The sequence below is a fragment of the Dermochelys coriacea genome, chromosome 23 (assembly GCF_009764565.3).
Source record: "Dermochelys coriacea isolate rDerCor1 chromosome 23, rDerCor1.pri.v4, whole genome shotgun sequence".
In the NCBI taxonomy this organism is placed as follows: Eukaryota; Metazoa; Chordata; order Testudines; family Dermochelyidae; genus Dermochelys; species Dermochelys coriacea.
Window position 1 is genome coordinate 5,098,730 of NC_050090.1, and position 16,208 is coordinate 5,114,937.

The 16,208-nt window shown below is 54.3% G+C and overlaps 1 protein-coding gene across 3 annotated transcripts in view; it reads right to left on the minus strand.

Annotated features, from left to right (window-relative positions):
- Positions 1 to 6,657: 6,657 nt before the first annotated feature.
- The window catches only part of PPP5C (protein phosphatase 5 catalytic subunit), a 43,199-nt gene continuing 33,648 nt past the window's right edge, over positions 6,658 to 16,208 (minus strand). For all 3 annotated transcript variants that reach the window (XM_038381548.2, XM_038381550.2, XM_038381549.2), the window contains 4 exons: positions 11,933 to 11,973; positions 11,004 to 11,182; positions 9,252 to 9,333; positions 6,658 to 6,965 (listed from right to left, as the gene is read on the minus strand). In XM_038381548.2, coding sequence (XP_038237476.1) covers positions 6,903 to 6,965; positions 9,252 to 9,333; positions 11,004 to 11,182; positions 11,933 to 11,973 — 365 coding nt within the window. In that variant the 3' untranslated portion in view covers positions 6,658 to 6,902. The remainder of the gene's footprint in view (positions 6,966 to 9,251; positions 9,334 to 11,003; positions 11,183 to 11,932; positions 11,974 to 16,208) is intronic.

Below are 16,208 nucleotides of genomic sequence, written 5' to 3' on the forward strand. Positions count from 1 at the left end.
TGGCTGGGGAGGTGACTCCCGCTTCCTGCCTGGGCTCGGGTGCTGGGGTCCACGGTGGCCCAGCCAGGCGGGGAGCAGAAGCTACCTCCTGCCCCGCCAGGCTCGCCCTGGCAGCTCCTGGAGAGCAGGAAGAGCAGCAGAACATGCTGGGATGGCAGGCGCAGCGGAAAGACAAAGTGTCCCACCCCCACACACACACAAGTAACATGGGGCGGGGAGAGTGTGGTGGCCCCCAGGGGTTGGGCATGGGGGACACACACGTCACCTCCCACTATGGGGAGGCACCAGTTGAATATGGGGCATCCTTGGGGGTAGGGGCAGGGGGAAGGCTGGGAAGAGGTGTAGTGGAGGCAGGGCCTAGGATGGAGCAGGGGTTGAGCACACCCCACCCCTGGGGAAATCTGGAAGTCGGCGCCTATGGCTCCAGGGGAGAAGGTACCTGCCCACTCAAGGGTTGCAGTCTTGAGGCGGGGGGGTTGTGTCAACCGCACACAGGACGGGAAGGTGACCAGGGAGTAGGGCGTGGATTGCAAGCAGGTCCAGCTGGGCAGGAACAGGCAGCGCCTATAAAGCCAGGAAGCTGGCAACAGACCGGGGCTGCAGGGCTGGGACAGGGCAGCCATGCCCTGGAAGCTGGAGGGAGTACCCCCAGAGAAAGCGGGGTGATGAGTGGGGGGAAGAAGCAGGGTGGGCAGACAGACTACAGCCCAGAACTACTGGAGTGAGGGGTCCGGGTTCCCCTACCCGTTCCTGGGAAGTAGCTCTGGCAGGGCAGCGAACGGGAAGACTGCCAGGGTTACTGTGAGAGCGACGAAGAATGTGAAGGATCTTGGAAGGGGAAAACCTGGCCATGAGCGAACCGGAGGGCTAAGTCATGAAGAAGCGGCTGTGGTTCCTGGAGTGAGAGAGGGGCGGCAGAGAGACAGCATGCAAACTGCGGGAAGGGGCGTAGCACCGGGCAGAGCTAATCCCCAGGACAGCCAGGGGGAGGCACTAGCCAGTTGTGAATAGAGCACCCCATGACACTGCGTCAGACCAATGGTCCATCTAGCCCAGTATCCTGTCTTCCGACAAGGTCCACTGCCAGATACTTCAGAGGGAGTGAACAGAGCACCGAAATTATCGAGTGACCCATCCCCTGTCATTCAGTCCCAGCTTCTGGCAGTCAGCGGCTTAGGGACGCCCAGAGCATGGGGTTGTGTCCCTGAGCATCTTGGCTAATAGCCACTGATGGACCTGTCCTCCAGGAACTTACCCAGTTCTTTTTTGAACCCGGTGATACTTTTGGCCTTCACATCATCCCTGGGCAATGAGTTCCACAGGTGGACTGTGCGCTGGGTGAAGAAATAGTTCCTTCTGTTTGGTTTAAACCTGCTGCCTATAAATTTCATTGGCTGACCTCTGGTTCTGATGTTATGCGAAGGGATAAATAACACTTCCCAAGTTACTTTCTCCACTCCAGCCACGATTCTTTAGGCCTCTGGCCTACCCCCTTTGTCATCTTTTTTCCAAGCTGAACAGTGCCAGGCTTTTAAATCTCTCTGCTTATAGAAGCTGTTCCCTACCCATCTGCAAAAATAACCCTTCATACTATAGTGCTACTATAACTTAGCTGGTCTGCTCTCTTGGGACTTCTTTTTGCTCGGTCTTTGTACAGCACCTGGCACACTGGGGGCTGGGCCATGACCGAGGCTTCTCGGTGCTATCCCTTATTAAGAACAAGCATCAGGAAAAGGAATAGATGTCCCGAACACCTGTCCTCTCCTCTAACCTCTAGTCTCCATTCCCTTCTAGCTCCAGGATGGGAACCTAGGCATCCTGCATGCCAGCTGCCTCCTCTCACTGCTTGTTCTCGCCTGTTGAGTCCCTTCTTGCTGCCATCTCCAGGCTGGCCGGCCATCCAGGCTGCAGCGATTCCTGATGGCTTCATGCACCCCAGGGACAGAGCGAGTGGGAAAGCGTGACCGGCTGAGCCTGGTTTGTAGCTTGCTTGTGATCTCACCCCTGGCACACGCCGACAGACCCATGGCGGTATCGCCGTGTGAGCGTCCCTCACAAAGGCGAGGTCGAAATGGTTCAGCTAACCTCATTCATAGACCTAAGAGGATTCCTAGCTTAATGACCTCCTAATCAAAGCCCAGACAAATGGCTAAAAGCCAAGGAAACCTACAGGAAACTGACCCCGAAGAGTTCGTTAGACTGAGCCATGGCTGCTAGGGGTTAAGAGGAAGCGGGACTGCACTGAGAATTCGAAGTGGGCTGAAAATCCCCATCCATCCACCCAGAAGGTGGTCAACAGAAAAATATTTTTTGAACAAGCTTCTCAAACTTCCCAAATGTTCTTTTTGCAGCAGCCAAAAGCCGACATTTTTTCAGTTTAAAAGAGATACTGAAAACTCAGCTCTTTTTCAATAATACTATGAAGAAACTGAGGGTGGGGGGAGTGGCTTGCCCAAGGTCAGCCGATGGCAGACCCTGGACTAGAACCCTGGGTTCTTGAGTCTCAGGCCACTAGGCCACACTGCCTCTAAAACAGCATGTGATAAAGACGGCTCCCAATGATGCACACAAGGGGGGGGCAGCATTAGCTTTATGGGGACATCCTTAAACCCGGCGCTTGGTAACAGCTGCGTGCTTATCTTTGCAAGCTCCATAAGGTTCTTTTAGTGTCACTTTTGGGGGATGTGATTAACTACAACAAAAGGAAAGGGGGGGGAGGGACTAAGACTCCCCCACCTGCCAAGCGGGAGATACCCAAGAGGCAGGTTAGTGGGTAAGGTGGCCATATTTGTTCTGGGCATGGGGTTCTGAAGCCAGGAGCTAGGTGGGGAGAAGGTTAGAGGGTGAGGCAGCCATGTTTGTTGTGGGCGAGGGGTTCTGAAGCCAGGAGCCAGCTGTTTTCCAAAGCAGATATGCTGAGGAACTAAATGCAAAGGCCATTTTCATGGCAGCACCAGAGTATGGATCTGGGGGATCAGGCCACTGAGTCTAGAGCTGGGCAAACAGATTTTTTTTTCAGCCCACTGGCAATTTCAAAAAGGGGGGTGTGGGGGGGGGAGATAATCTGGAGTCAAACCAAAAATGAAAACTTGCGACCAATTGAAAAGTTGGGGAAAAAACAAGGGTTGGGTCCAATGCCACATTTCACGTGGACATTTACATCTTTCACAAAAAATAGTTTTAGCCAAAAATTTTTGCCAGCTCTGACCAAGTCCCCATTGCACGGATCCCAGCTAGAATCTCTTCAGAGGTGCCTTTGCATCCTGTTCTGTTGTCTCCAAGCCCCTTCGCCAACACGAACGCCAGCAGCGGTTGTGTGATCAGTAGCTGGCTGATGATATCCAGGGCAGGGACCGGGTGTCAGCTCTGGGCTGAACCGCAAGCCAGACCCCAGCAAGGAAAAAGCTCCATCACCCATTCCCCTGATCCACCCAGTCCCTTTCATAGCAGCTGATTACAAGCCCTCAGCACCATCACCCCATGGCTCCTCCAGGGCATGGCTTGAGAAGGAGGAGGTGAGCGTTGACCCAAAGGAGACATACAAGGATCATGCACTTTGCTGGGAAGGAACTGATGCACCAGCTGACGGTTTCAAACCAACTCCTTCCCGGGGAAATGTCTCGCAGCAGGGTGGAAACTGAACGCCCAGCATGAAGGGGGATGATCTCTGGCCACCACACGGTTGACCAGTGACTCTTGATTCCAAAGCTGCAGCATCCTGTTCCAGCAGGTAACAGGGTCCCCGGGACTCTCTGGGACACTCAGCAAGTGGAAATATTTGGAGAAGGGGAAGCAGCAGGGGATGGAGCGCTCCCGGATGCATAAAGGAGGAATACAGAGCACGAGTGGCTTCTGCCCATGGTGAGTGACAGGGGTGGGGAGGGAACGCCGGACCCCTGACCGCCAACAGAGCAGGATTATTGCAACCAGGCGCCTGCTGCCAACCTGACATTTCTCCATGCGCTTTCTGCAGCCTCGGACAGGCCGGATGGGCCCGCTGGGCTGGCGGGCATTGAGTCATGGGAAGGCAGGACACCTGGGTTCTAAGGGCTTTGGGAAGAGTCATTCTGCTCTAGCTCCACAGGTCTATTTCCCTGTGTAGACGGGGGGGCTTTGGCAGCCCATGCCAGTCCCACTCAGCGGTGGAGGGGGGAGGACTTGGCAAGGTCTGAGAAGCACTCGAGAGTCCCTCGGGGATGAAACAAAGTGTTAGTTCAAGGAGCAGATGGAAGCAGCATCATGCAATGGTTGAACACAGCACTGGGACCCAGGCGACCTGCGTTCTCTTCCCAGCTCTGCCTCTGCATGGGAGGCCACAGGCGTGCTCCTTTCCCATCTCTGTGCCTCAGTTTCTCTTGCTGTAAAACAGAGGATGCTGCCCCGAGATCTACGGCTGGCAAACACAAAGCACCGTTCACGAGGCTCGGTGACAGAGTGGGTTAAAGGCTGAGCTGATGCTTCAGATCCATCTGTGGTGGGGGACGACATGATCTGCCCAGTGGAAGATCCCACCCCAAAGGAACTGGCCCAAGGAATTACCTTTGCTTACACCTAGAGCTCAGGCCTGGCATACATTTTCTTTGCCCCTGCCAGCAGATGGCACTGGCAGCTGATTGCGTAAGCCTCTGGGGCGTAGCTTCCCTCGCTTTCCTGCCACAGAGCTGGCAGGAAAACAGGAGGGGGAGCTATGGTCACTCGAGGCAAGCGATCTGCTTGAGGGCAGGAGGAGGAGAGCAGGCCCAGGGGGCAGGAGTGGCCAGCTAGCCCGCAAGGCTTATAATAATTACTTTATTTTAACATCTTTAATTACAGACAGTAAAATAGCTCAAGAGGTGGTGGTGAAGAGCGGGCTCCTGGATCCAGTGGTGTGCACGGAGACACCCAAAAGCATTGGAGGCATCTGCTGTTGGCTTGCACACATGGCACAAAAGGCTCTACCTCAGGAGGTGCCCGACGCTCCCCAGGCTGAGAGAAGGGGGCAATGGTGGGGGGGAGGGGCAAGTGGGGTAAAGCACCCCAAGAAATCCAGTCTGCTCCCCCTGCCCCCATTGCCCCTGCTACACACACACACCCACACACTCCTGGCATGATTTGGAGGCTGGACCTCTGCCAGCCCAACACCCACACACCTATTGCTTATTTGTAAGGCTAAGATTAGGCCACGGATTCCAGGACTCCCCGAGACGTCCGTGACATTTTCCACTTCATCCCTTGGGCGGTGGGACTTCAGTTGTCAGCCATCAGGGGGCCCCCTGGAGCACTGAGCCACCATGGGGGGGTCCCACATCTCCCAGCCGCCATGGACCTCCCCACTTACCTCCCCCACAGCAGGGCTCGGGCTCTCATCATCCCCCCTCCCCCGTCAGCCCCATTTTGTCACAGTTCTGTTGAGCAAAAGGCAGGGACGGGTCACTGGCTTCTGTGAATTTTTATTTATTGCCTGGAGCCGTCCCTGCCTTTTACTGAACAAACCATGACAAAATCTTAACCTTACTTCTTTGTTTATGGAGGGCTAGGGGCAGATGCCCGGGGAGGAGGCACGTCTCACCGGGAGGGAGGGGTGTATGCTGCCCCTATCCTCTGCAGCAGGGAACTACAAGCTCAGAGGGGATCTAGAAAAGGGGCACCCCAGGGTGAGAGAGCTCCTGTGAGATGGGCAGCTGGGGGTCCTGGGACCCAGATCCCAGGCCCGGATCCCAGCAGCCAGGGTCCTGGGAGACAGATCCCAGTATTTGAGAGTTCCCAACAGATGGGCAGCCAGGGGTCCCAGGGCCCAGATCCCAGCAGCCAGGGGTCCCAGATCCCAGTATTAGAGAGGTCCTGTGTGACTGGCAGCCAGGGGTCCCAGGGCCCAGATCCCAGCAGCCAGGGGTCTCAGGGCCCAGATCCCAGTATTAGAGAGGTCCTGTGCAACTGGTAGCCAGGGGTCCTGGGTCCCAGATCCCAGCAGCCAGGGGTCCCGAGGCCCAGATCTCAGTATTAGAGAGGTCCTGTGCGACCGGTAGCCAGGGGTCCCAGGGCCCAGATCCCAGTATTAGAGAGGTCCTGTGTGACTGGTAGCCAGGGGTCCCAGGGCCCAGATCCCGGCAGCCAGGGGTCCCGAGGCCCAGGTCTCAGTATTAGAGAGGTCCTGTCCAATCTCAGTATTGGATACCTCTTGTCAGACTGGCAGCTGGGGATCCCGGGCCCAGATCCATCGAGCATAGAATGCCTCCAGGGATGTGATCAGGGATCCCTAATGAGCCGAGCTCTCATCCCACCTCTCTGAGCTGAGCCAGCGAATGCCTCCAAAGCTGGTGAAAGCAGAGCCTACCCACCCTGGGTTTCTGATGCAGAGGAAGAGGACGACTATGGATGGGACCCACCCCCCGCCTGACAGCTTGCTTCTGCTCGTGACCTGATCCTAACCTCTGACCCCACCTAGCCCCCTCGCCTCTCCTGAAACCCCCAAGCCCAGAGACCACCGTCGGAGACACACCTCAAAGCCAGAGCACTTGGGGAAGGGAGGGGAGGCCTCCACGCTCCACCCTGCAAGCCAATACCATCTGCTGGGACAGATCGGGCCGTGGACAGAGCCGGCTTGGGCCCAGTGGCTTCTCTGCTCCAGGCCTGAGTCTGAGCAAGCCCTGGGAATAAATACAATCTTTCCAATATATTAAAAAAAAATACTCCTTGCTAATGCTCTGCCTCTCAGCTGTGCAGCACTAGCTCACGGCAACACTACAAATAGGCTTGGCGTGGGGGGGAAGAGAACCACGGCAACCCCCTCTCCCTGGCCCCCGTGATGGACGCTCCAGCGCCTGGGCAGCCCGGGCTGATGGCGGAAGAAAGTAAAAAGGCCGAGGGCCTGTCTCTGCCTAGCATGGGGGGCCTCCAGGCGGGGGCGGCGGTGACGTGGGAGGTTACATCATCCCCAGCTGGAGGAGGGTGTTGGCGTAGGCCATCGGTTTGACGTTCGGGTGAGGCTGAAAGAGAAGAGGTGGCCAGGTTAGGGCCCGGCGGGGCTCTGGGGACAGCACTGTCCCCCGTCCCGTGGTATCTGCAGAGCCCCCTGCCCACTCGGGGAGCAGAATCACACACCAAGAGGCTATGGGGAGACTGCGATGGTAATCAAGGTGGTGGTTAGGGGGCGCTGTCCTCTCTCAAGCAATGGCCCAGTGTGGCAGTAAGGGGCACCATGCTGCAGGGAGGAGGGTGGGGGACACTCTCCCCTGGCAGTCAGTGCTGGCCCCAATCCCCCAGAGCAGCAGTAGGGGGCACTGTGCTACTGGGAGTGTTTTTTGGGGTAATAGGTAACATCAAGGTCTTAATTGCTTGTGGTTGTCAGAGGTGAAATGGGATCTCCCTCCACAGACGAGCTGGGGCATTTGCCTCTTCCCAGATAAATTCCAATTGGATAAATACATTCTGCGTCCTTATGTCAGGCCCACGATTTCTGTTTACTTCCAGCCCTAAATAAGTGTGGTTTGGCAGACAGCTGTTGGCAAACTTCTGTGATTTTACCCCAATGCAGCTGTGCTTCTGCGCTGGGGAAAGTGACGGACGCAAGCTGAACCACTAAGCACTTTCGGATCTCAGACGCTCCAGATGGGTGGTAAATTAATTATTACAGGGGCTCACCAAGGCCCCCGTGCAGAGCAAGGGGGTGCTAGGCAGATCCCAATGCCCAGGGTGGGTGTCAGGAGGTACTGGGGGGAAAAGGATTGCCCACACAGCTGGTAAAAATGTAACATGGGGTGCCACCACAGACATGTGGATCAAGACTCTCGACTGGGGATTAGAGCTGGGTGACAAATTGATTTTCCCAGTCAGCGGATGAACCAAAAAAATCCCAAATCATTTCGGTTCAAGTTGACCAAAACCAAAAACAGGGGGGAAAATTCCTCTTTGGGTGGAATTAAAGGATCCGTTTTCGAGTGGGTTAATGGGTGTTTTCACTCTACGTTTCTAAACTATTCAATTTTGTTGTTATTTTTTCCGGCCGAAGCTATTAGCCAAATTTGACCTCAATTCACAAACAGTTTCGCTCCACCTGAAACTGCATTTTTCAGCAAATGAACTTCTCCCCCTCCCTAGAACTGCCCATCTCTATGAGCCAGGGCCAGGGCTTCTGCCCCTTCTCGAAATCGGACGCTTTGGGAGTCTCAAATTGGGCCTTGAATCACTAGGCACCTTGGCAAACATAACCCCTAAGGGCCTCTTCCCCCCACAGTTACAGGACACTTGTCTCTCCCCTTGCCCTTTGATGGGGCAGAGGCTGCCCAGCTATTCTGAGAATCAGGCCCTGTCCCTTTAAGATTCCACAGACCCCACTGCCCCACAGGAGGGTTTAATAGCTTCCCAGCCTTTGTATCCCATGGTTCATTCCCCGCAGGAGCCTTGTTGCCAATGGCTGACTCCCGCTTCAACACATGACTGCTGGCCTCCAGCCAGCAGGGCTGGAAAACCCCTCAAGCCCAGAGATCCTTCACTGCATCTAGGCAGCGAGGAGCAGAGACTCTCACAGCCAAGGACTGATGAAACTTCAGTGCAATTCCTTCTCTCAGGGAGGAGGGTTAACACCGCAGCTCCCAAGCAGCTAGTTCCCGGCTGCTGATCAGCCTGAGTCCAAAGCATCCGAGGGAGGCTGACTCCATCAGCTGGGAGATTTGGAGGGGCACGTGGTGGACACCTGCATATTCTGGGCCCCTGGTGTAAGAACAGCCTTGAAACTGCTGTAATTAACTCACGTTCTCTGCCCCATGGGCCCTGGGGGGCAGAAATAGCCACAGCGTAATGTGCTCTGAGCACAAGCCTGATCTTTCTCTTCCGCACCCCACACCTGCTGGGGAGGCCCCTTGTGCGGGGGATGTGGGGGGCGTTTCTTCCCCCCTCAAAGGCCTCTTCATGTTGCCAGAGTGGCCTATAGGGCCCCTTTATCTGCACATAGGAGCACAGGGCAGGACAGTGCGGGACAGGAGAAGCACCTCCCAGAGCCCAGGACAAGCTCAGAGATTTCACAACCGGCCCGCCCAGGTCTGGTTGCCCAATGCTTGGAGCTGGGTTTGGACGGGCAGGGAACCCCAAGAGGCAGGCGGAAGGAGCAGGGGAAGGACTGCGATTGTCTGCCTAGCCACAGAAACAGGCCGTGCCAATGAAACCACACCCCTGGGCAGCGCGACGGCCAGAGGGGGTTGCCCCAGGCGGGCAGGCCCACAGGGGCGGATGCAGTCAGTGCCCATAGGCCCCGACGGGACAATCAAATCACTCACCACAGCTGTGAACTGGTGGAATTCGGGGCGTAGGTCAGAGCCCCGCAGGTGGATGTATGAACCTTTGTTCCCCATCTGGTCGCTGGGGAGAGAACGCACGGAGGGCTGGTTACATCCAGCAAAGGAAAGGGGATTCCCATCCCACATCCGCAGAGACCTCCCTGACTTTTACCCAGTGGGCCCAGACCGTCCCTGACCATGCTGCTGCATGGGAGAAAACAACCAGATCTGTCTGCTGCAGGGGAGGCAGCTCCAAGGAGTAGGGCGAGCAGTGCTCAGCACTTCCACTGAAACCTCAGACGCTTCACCAGCAGCGCTGGGACTCCCAGATGGGGAAACCGAGGCACAGAGAAGTAACGTGCCCAAGACTTGCTGAGTTGGGGATAGAACCCCTGAGTCTGACTCCTAGCCTTCTCCCGATCTAACCACTAGACCCTACATCTCTCCCAGCTCTAACCACTAGTCAATGCTATTTTTTACAACATGCGCACCCAGCCTGTTAGCTGCTTGCCGGCCGCACTGCTCCCCTTTCCCAAGCAATCCGCCCTCCCTGGTGGTGGAGGCGAGAAATGCAGACGCTAACCAAGCTGGCTTTGCTCCTGCTCAGAAAAGACCAGCCCGGAGCCCTGTGCTGTCATCCCACTCAATCTCACCCTCGAAGATGGGCTAGGTCAGTACTGTACCATGACTTGAGACCTCCCGGAGAAACCCACAAACTGTCGGGAGCGGAGCAGAAGGCTCAGCAGGGGGCACTCTCCCCTGGTAGTCAGTGCTGGCCCCGATGCCTTTGTGCAGCACTAGGGGGCACTGTGCTTCAGGGGGCAGGGACTCAGCAGAGGGCAGAGACGCAGCAGGGGGTGCGCTCCCCTCACACTCAGTGCTGGCCACAATGCCCCAGTGCAGTGCTAGAGGGCGCGGTGCTGCAGGGGGCAGGGTAGGGGCTCAGCAGGGGGCGCTCTCCCGTGGCAATCAGTGCTGGCCCTGATACCCCAGCGCAGTGCTAGGGGGTGTAGGAGGCGTGGACAAGTTTTAAGCCCGAGATCCTGACCTCCTGGGGGTTGTTAAGAATCAACAGCTCTTCTCATAGGAGGAGCACGAAGCTCGGCTTCCTGGGAAAATCTAGCGAATTCCCCTGGCTGCTGGGTTCTTTTTTTATAGATTCATAGATACTAAGGTCAGAAGGGACCATTATGACCATCTAGTCCGACCTCCTGCACAACGCAGGCCACAGAATCTCACCCACCCACTCCTATGAAAAACCTCACCCATGTCTGAGCTTTTGAAGTCCTCAAATCATGGTTTAAAGACGAAACCGAGGCGAAAAACCTCCAGGGCCTCTTTCAATCTGCCCTGGAGGAAAATTCCTTCCCGACCCCAAATATGGCAATCGGCTAAACCCTGAGCATATGGGCAAGATTCACCAAATTCATTCTTTACTTCCTGCCCTAACCTTGTAGAGTGTTGTGTTATTGCTGTTAACCAACTGCCACACCCCAGAAGTGGCTGCATCTCAGCAGCAGGTGAGCCATCCCAATACAAGCAGTGGCTATGTTCCACCTCAGAGATGGCTGCATCTCAGCGGAGTGGGGGAGGGAGGAAGGGTGCAGCTATCCCTGGGGTTGAGATTTCATGATCTGAATGCAGCAGGCTGGAAAAGCGGCAGGGGCCCCTACAGGCCAGGCCCAGGAGAAAACAGAGACGCTCCCTGCTCGCTCCATGGCGTGGCCACCCAGGAGGCCCCAGGGCACTCACCAGTAGTTGGGTGCCGAGAAGACGGTGATGCACTTGCCCTCGTGTGTCACTTCATAGCCCTCGGACTTGACTTCGTGGCTCCGGATGATGTAATCTAGCTGGTTCCGCTCCAGGAAGCTTTTGGTGACATCTGGCCCGAACTGACAGCTCACGCCGCGCTTGCTGACCGACCGGCCATTCTGGAAAGGCGGGAGGATGGGATCCCGATGGAGTTACTGAACATGTCCTGACATGGCTGAGTGGGGTGAGGGGTCTGCACGTGGTGGGAGGAGCAGAGATCCCACAGACACAAGCTGACAATGCAATGTGGACGCCCCTGCTGACTCTTTTGTGATCTCCCAGATGCAGCTTTCCTCCCTCCTGCCTGCCAGACCTTTGGGCTGGTGCCAGTTGCTACAGACAGCCCTGGGCAATCTCCTATCTCCCCCCCACGCCCCCAATAAACCTCTAGGAGGTGATGGGGATTCAGTCTCCATGGCCCAACAGTCCCTCAGCCTCACAGCAAACGAGCTTGTGCCCGTGGAGATGGGCAAACCCTTGCCAAGCATCTGAGCTGAGCCCCACCAAACTTACCCCACCCCAGCCACTGTCCAAGGGTGGGGCTGACCCTGGGCTAGCACCAAGCAGAGCAGCAGATGGTCCCTCCCTCCCTCCGCAGTGAGCTGTCTGGGGTAGAGAACCAGCATCAGCTGCCAGGCAGAGGGGGGATGCCCACAGCTCCCTGGATGCCCCACCCCGGTGAGAGATAGCTGAGGCCGCTCCGAGTCAGCCCACCCGCACCCTCTACCCTGAGCAGTGACCCGCTCGGCCTGTGATCGGCGCTTCTGTGCAGATGGGGGGGAAAAGGACAACGGCCCGGCGCACAGCCAGCACTGGGAGCGGAACTAGCCGTGCGCACGCAATGCAGGGGATTTCACCAGCACACTCACCTGAGGCTGCGGGTCGGACCACAGCAAGTCGCACATGGGACCTGCCAACAAGGAGAAAGCACGTGTCACTCCACGCAGGGTGTGCTGGGGGAGCGCTGCCCCCGCGGCCAATCCTACACCAGCTATGGGCTGTGACTGAGTGAGCCTTCCTCCCCCCACCCTCCCTGGCTCAGTCCCCTGGGCCTCTCCAACCCAGATCTGACCCCTACCCTCCCAGGCTCAGTAATAGATTCATAGATATTAAGGTCAGAAGGGACCATTATGATCATCTAGTCTGATCTCCTGCACAACGCAGGCCACAGAATCTCACCCACCCACTCCTGCGATAAACGTCTCACCCATGTCTGAGCTATTGAAGTCCTCAAATCATGGTTTAAAGACTTCAAGGAGCAGAGAATCCTCCAGCAAGTGACCCGTGACCCATGCTACAGAGGAAGGCGAAAAACCTCCAGGGCCTCTTCCAATCTGCCCTGGAGGAAAATTCCTTCCCGATCTCAAATATGGCGATCAGCTAAACCCTGAGCATATGGGCAAGATTCACCAGCCAGATACCCAGGAAAGAATTCTCCATAGTAACTCAGATCCCACCCCATCTAACATCCCATCACAGGCCATTGGGCCTATTTACCATGAATATTTAAAGATCAATTAATTGCCAAAATCATGTTATCCCATCTTCATAAACTTAGTGAGTTTAATCTTAAAGCCAGATAGGTCTTTTGACCCCACTGCTTCCATTGGAAGGCTATCAACCAATACCCCAAGGTCCTTCTCCTCCTCCATTACTTCTAATTGATGGGTCCCCAGCTTATAACTAAAATTCTTGTTATTAATCCGTAAATGCATGAGCTTACACTTCTCACTATTAAATTTCATCCTATTACTATTACTCCAGTTTACAAGGTCATCCAGATCTTCCTGTATGATATCCCGGTCTCTCTCTAAATTGGCAATACCTCCCAGCTTTGTATCATGAGCAAACTTTATTAGCACACTCCCACTTTTTGTGCCGAGGTCAGTAATAAAAAGATTAAATAAGATTGATCCCAAAACTGATCCCTGAAGAACTCCACTGGAGGAACCTCCCTCCAACCTGACAGTTCACCTTTCAGTAGGACCCGCTGTAGTCTCCCTGTTAACCAATTCCTTATCCACCTTTCAGTGTTCATATTGATCCCCATCTTTCCCAATTTAACTAATACTTCCCCATGTGGCACGGTATCAAACGCTTTACTGAAATCTAGGTAAATTAGATCCACTGCGTTTTCTTTGTCTAAAAAAATCTGTTACTTTCTCAAAGAAGGAGATCAGGCTGGTTTGGCACGATCTACCTTTTGTAAAACCATGTTGCATTTTGTCCCATTTACCATTGACCTCAATGTCCTTAACTACTTTCTTCTTCAAAATTTTTTCCAAGACCTTGAATACTACAGATGTCAAACTAACAGGCCTGTAGTTACCCAGATCACTTTTTTTTTCCTTTCTTAAAAATAGGAACTATGTTAGCAATTCTCCAATCATACGGTACAAGCCCTGAGTTTACAGATTCATTAAAAATTCTTGCTAATGGGCTTGCAATTTCAGGTGCCAATTCCTTTAATATTCTTGGATGAAGATTATCTGGGCCTCCCGACTTAGTCCCATTAAGCTGTTCGAGTTTCGCTTCTACCTCAGATATGGTAATATCTATTTCCATATCCTCATTCCCATTTGTCATGCTACCATTATCCCTAAAATCCTCATTAGCCTTATTAAAGACTGAGGCAAAGTATTTGTTTAGATATTGGGCCATGCCTAGATTATCCTTAACCTCCACTCCATCCTCAGTGTTTAGCAGTCCTACTTCTTCTTTCTTTGTTTTCTTCTTATTTATATGGCTATAGAAACTTTTATTATTGGTTTTAATTCCCTTTGCAAGGTCCAACTCTACTTGACTTTTAGCCTGTCTCACTTTATCACTACATGTTCTAACCTCAGTAAGATAGCTTTCCTTGCTGATCCCTCCCATCTTCCACTCCCTGTATGCTTTCCCCGGGCCCCTCCAGCCTGGACCCCCCCGGCTCAATCCCCAGGCCCCTCCAGCCCAGACCCTCCTCCCACCCTCCCCAGCTCAGTCCCCTGGGCCCCTCCAGCCCAGACCCTCCCCGGCTCAGTCCCCTGGGCCCCTCCAGCCCAGAACCTCCAGCATCCTCTCCGGCTCAGTCCCCTAGGCCCCTCCAGCCTGGACCCTCCATCCACCCTCCCCGGCTCAGTCCCCCGGGCCCCTCCAGCCCAGACCTTCCCCCGGGCCCCTCCAGCCCGGACCTTCCCCCCACCCTCCCTGGCTCAGTACCCTGGGCCCCTCCAGCCCCCTCCCCTAGGGGAGGATTTATTAAAGTGGACACTCTGTATCAATCAATCACTCAACCTTTCCACACTGCTGTACCCCCTTCAGGAGTCTGGTTTGTCTGGCGTGCTCCAAGTTTCACCTCACTTACAAAATAATTGCTTACAGAATCAGACATCAAAACACAAAGGTGTCACAGCCACACAGTTACTGAACAATTGCAGACTCTCTCATTTTTTACTATCTAATTATAAACTAAGGCGATTGAAGTATGAATACGGTACTTTCATTTCAGTGTGATACCCGAGCCCTGATTTCCACTCGTGAGCCTGGTCACTCCAGGAGGCAGTGTAGCGACACCAACAGTTTGGTTTTTCTCCACACTGAGTCTCTTATTCCTGTTCTTTGACTGGCTGGCAGTCTTAGCAGAACATGAGACTTCACAGAGATGTTAACCCGGAAAGTAACAGACCATCCAAAGCCTGGTTCCCAAGGTCAGCATCCTCTCTCTGTACTAAACACCACAACTGGGCTGCTGTGGAGTCGTTAAACGTCATTCGCAGACCCCAGTCTGAGGATAGCTCAAGAAGATTTTCTTTCCAGCTGGCAGAGAGCTAACATCTGACAAAATGAATCGCTGCCACCGTCTGACAAAACGAATGGGTTTTTTACCGACTTGAGTGGAGTTGTGTTAAACGTGGGGGAAATTACTTGAACTCAGATGTCAAGCGGGCCAAATGATCTACTGTTATTTCTTTAATTTTGCTCTGCTCAAATTTCCCCTGTGCAGACATCAGTGACATATGCAGGAAGCAGTGGAAGACAGGTACAGCCTCTGTCTCCGCATCTGGACTTTCAGAATTCCTTGATAAACGCATGCATTTTGCCATAGAGATTCCAAATGTTAGTGTCATAGCCTAGCATGGAAAAATTTAGATCATTGCTAAATATATCTGCGAGGCTGGCAAGTTGAGCTAACCACACATGTTGTCAAACACAGAAGCAAGAGGGGATGAATGATCAGAAAAAAATGTGAGCTTCCATGCCTAATTCAAACACTCTGGTGGGTACTTTCCCTCTTGAAAGCCAGTAAACCTCTTTGTGTTGCAGATGTTCAGACACCACCTCTTTTCAAAGAATGAGAAACAGGCAAGCATTGAGTGGCCTAGACAGGAGAAAGTTGACAGTTTTGGCAGACTCATTTAAAACTTCATGCAGCTCAGAACGCATCTCTGTTGAAGCAAGTAGATCGCACAGTGCAGGTGCTGCAAGAAAGGGTTTTCTGTCCTGATCCTAACTATACGTCTGTTCACTCTCCGGGTCATTGCAGCAGCCTCGTCAGGGCAGATGAACCTGCATAAATTCCAACTCAAATCGTGTTCAGAAAAAAAAAAGTCAATTAAACATGTCCTCTCCAGTTGAGCAGGCCATGGGCGGCGTGTGAACTCCCCCCCCTTTTGGGGAGGCTAGCCCCCAAGCCTTGCCCCTTTTGCCTAAGGTCCCACTCCCCCTCGCCTGCCAAAGCCCCAAGTCCCTCCTCCCCATAGCTGGAGGAGCCCGGCCAGCTGGCCCGAGCACTGGCCCAACCCCTGGCCTGCTGGCCTGCCCAACAAACCCCTGGCGGCTCTGGGCCGCCAGCTGGCCTGAGCCCTGAGCTCCAGGCTGCTGACTGGAGCTGAGCCCCCGCCGGCTTCAGGGGAGAGGGGGAGCATGGGCGGGGCCTTGGGGCAGAGCGTGGGGGGGACCACAGCCTAGGTTAGAGGAGGCTTAGCTTCCCCTGGCCTCAGATACCCACCGCCACCCATGGAGTTGGCCTTTATCCTTTTGGAAAACAGTATGTGCTCATTGAGATCCGTGGCTTCAGGTATCGACTGTAAGCAGCTGAGCTTCTCCACTGATATCAGTGGACTCATCAAGCTGAAAAGCAAATGTTTTTGCCGTTTTAAGTTT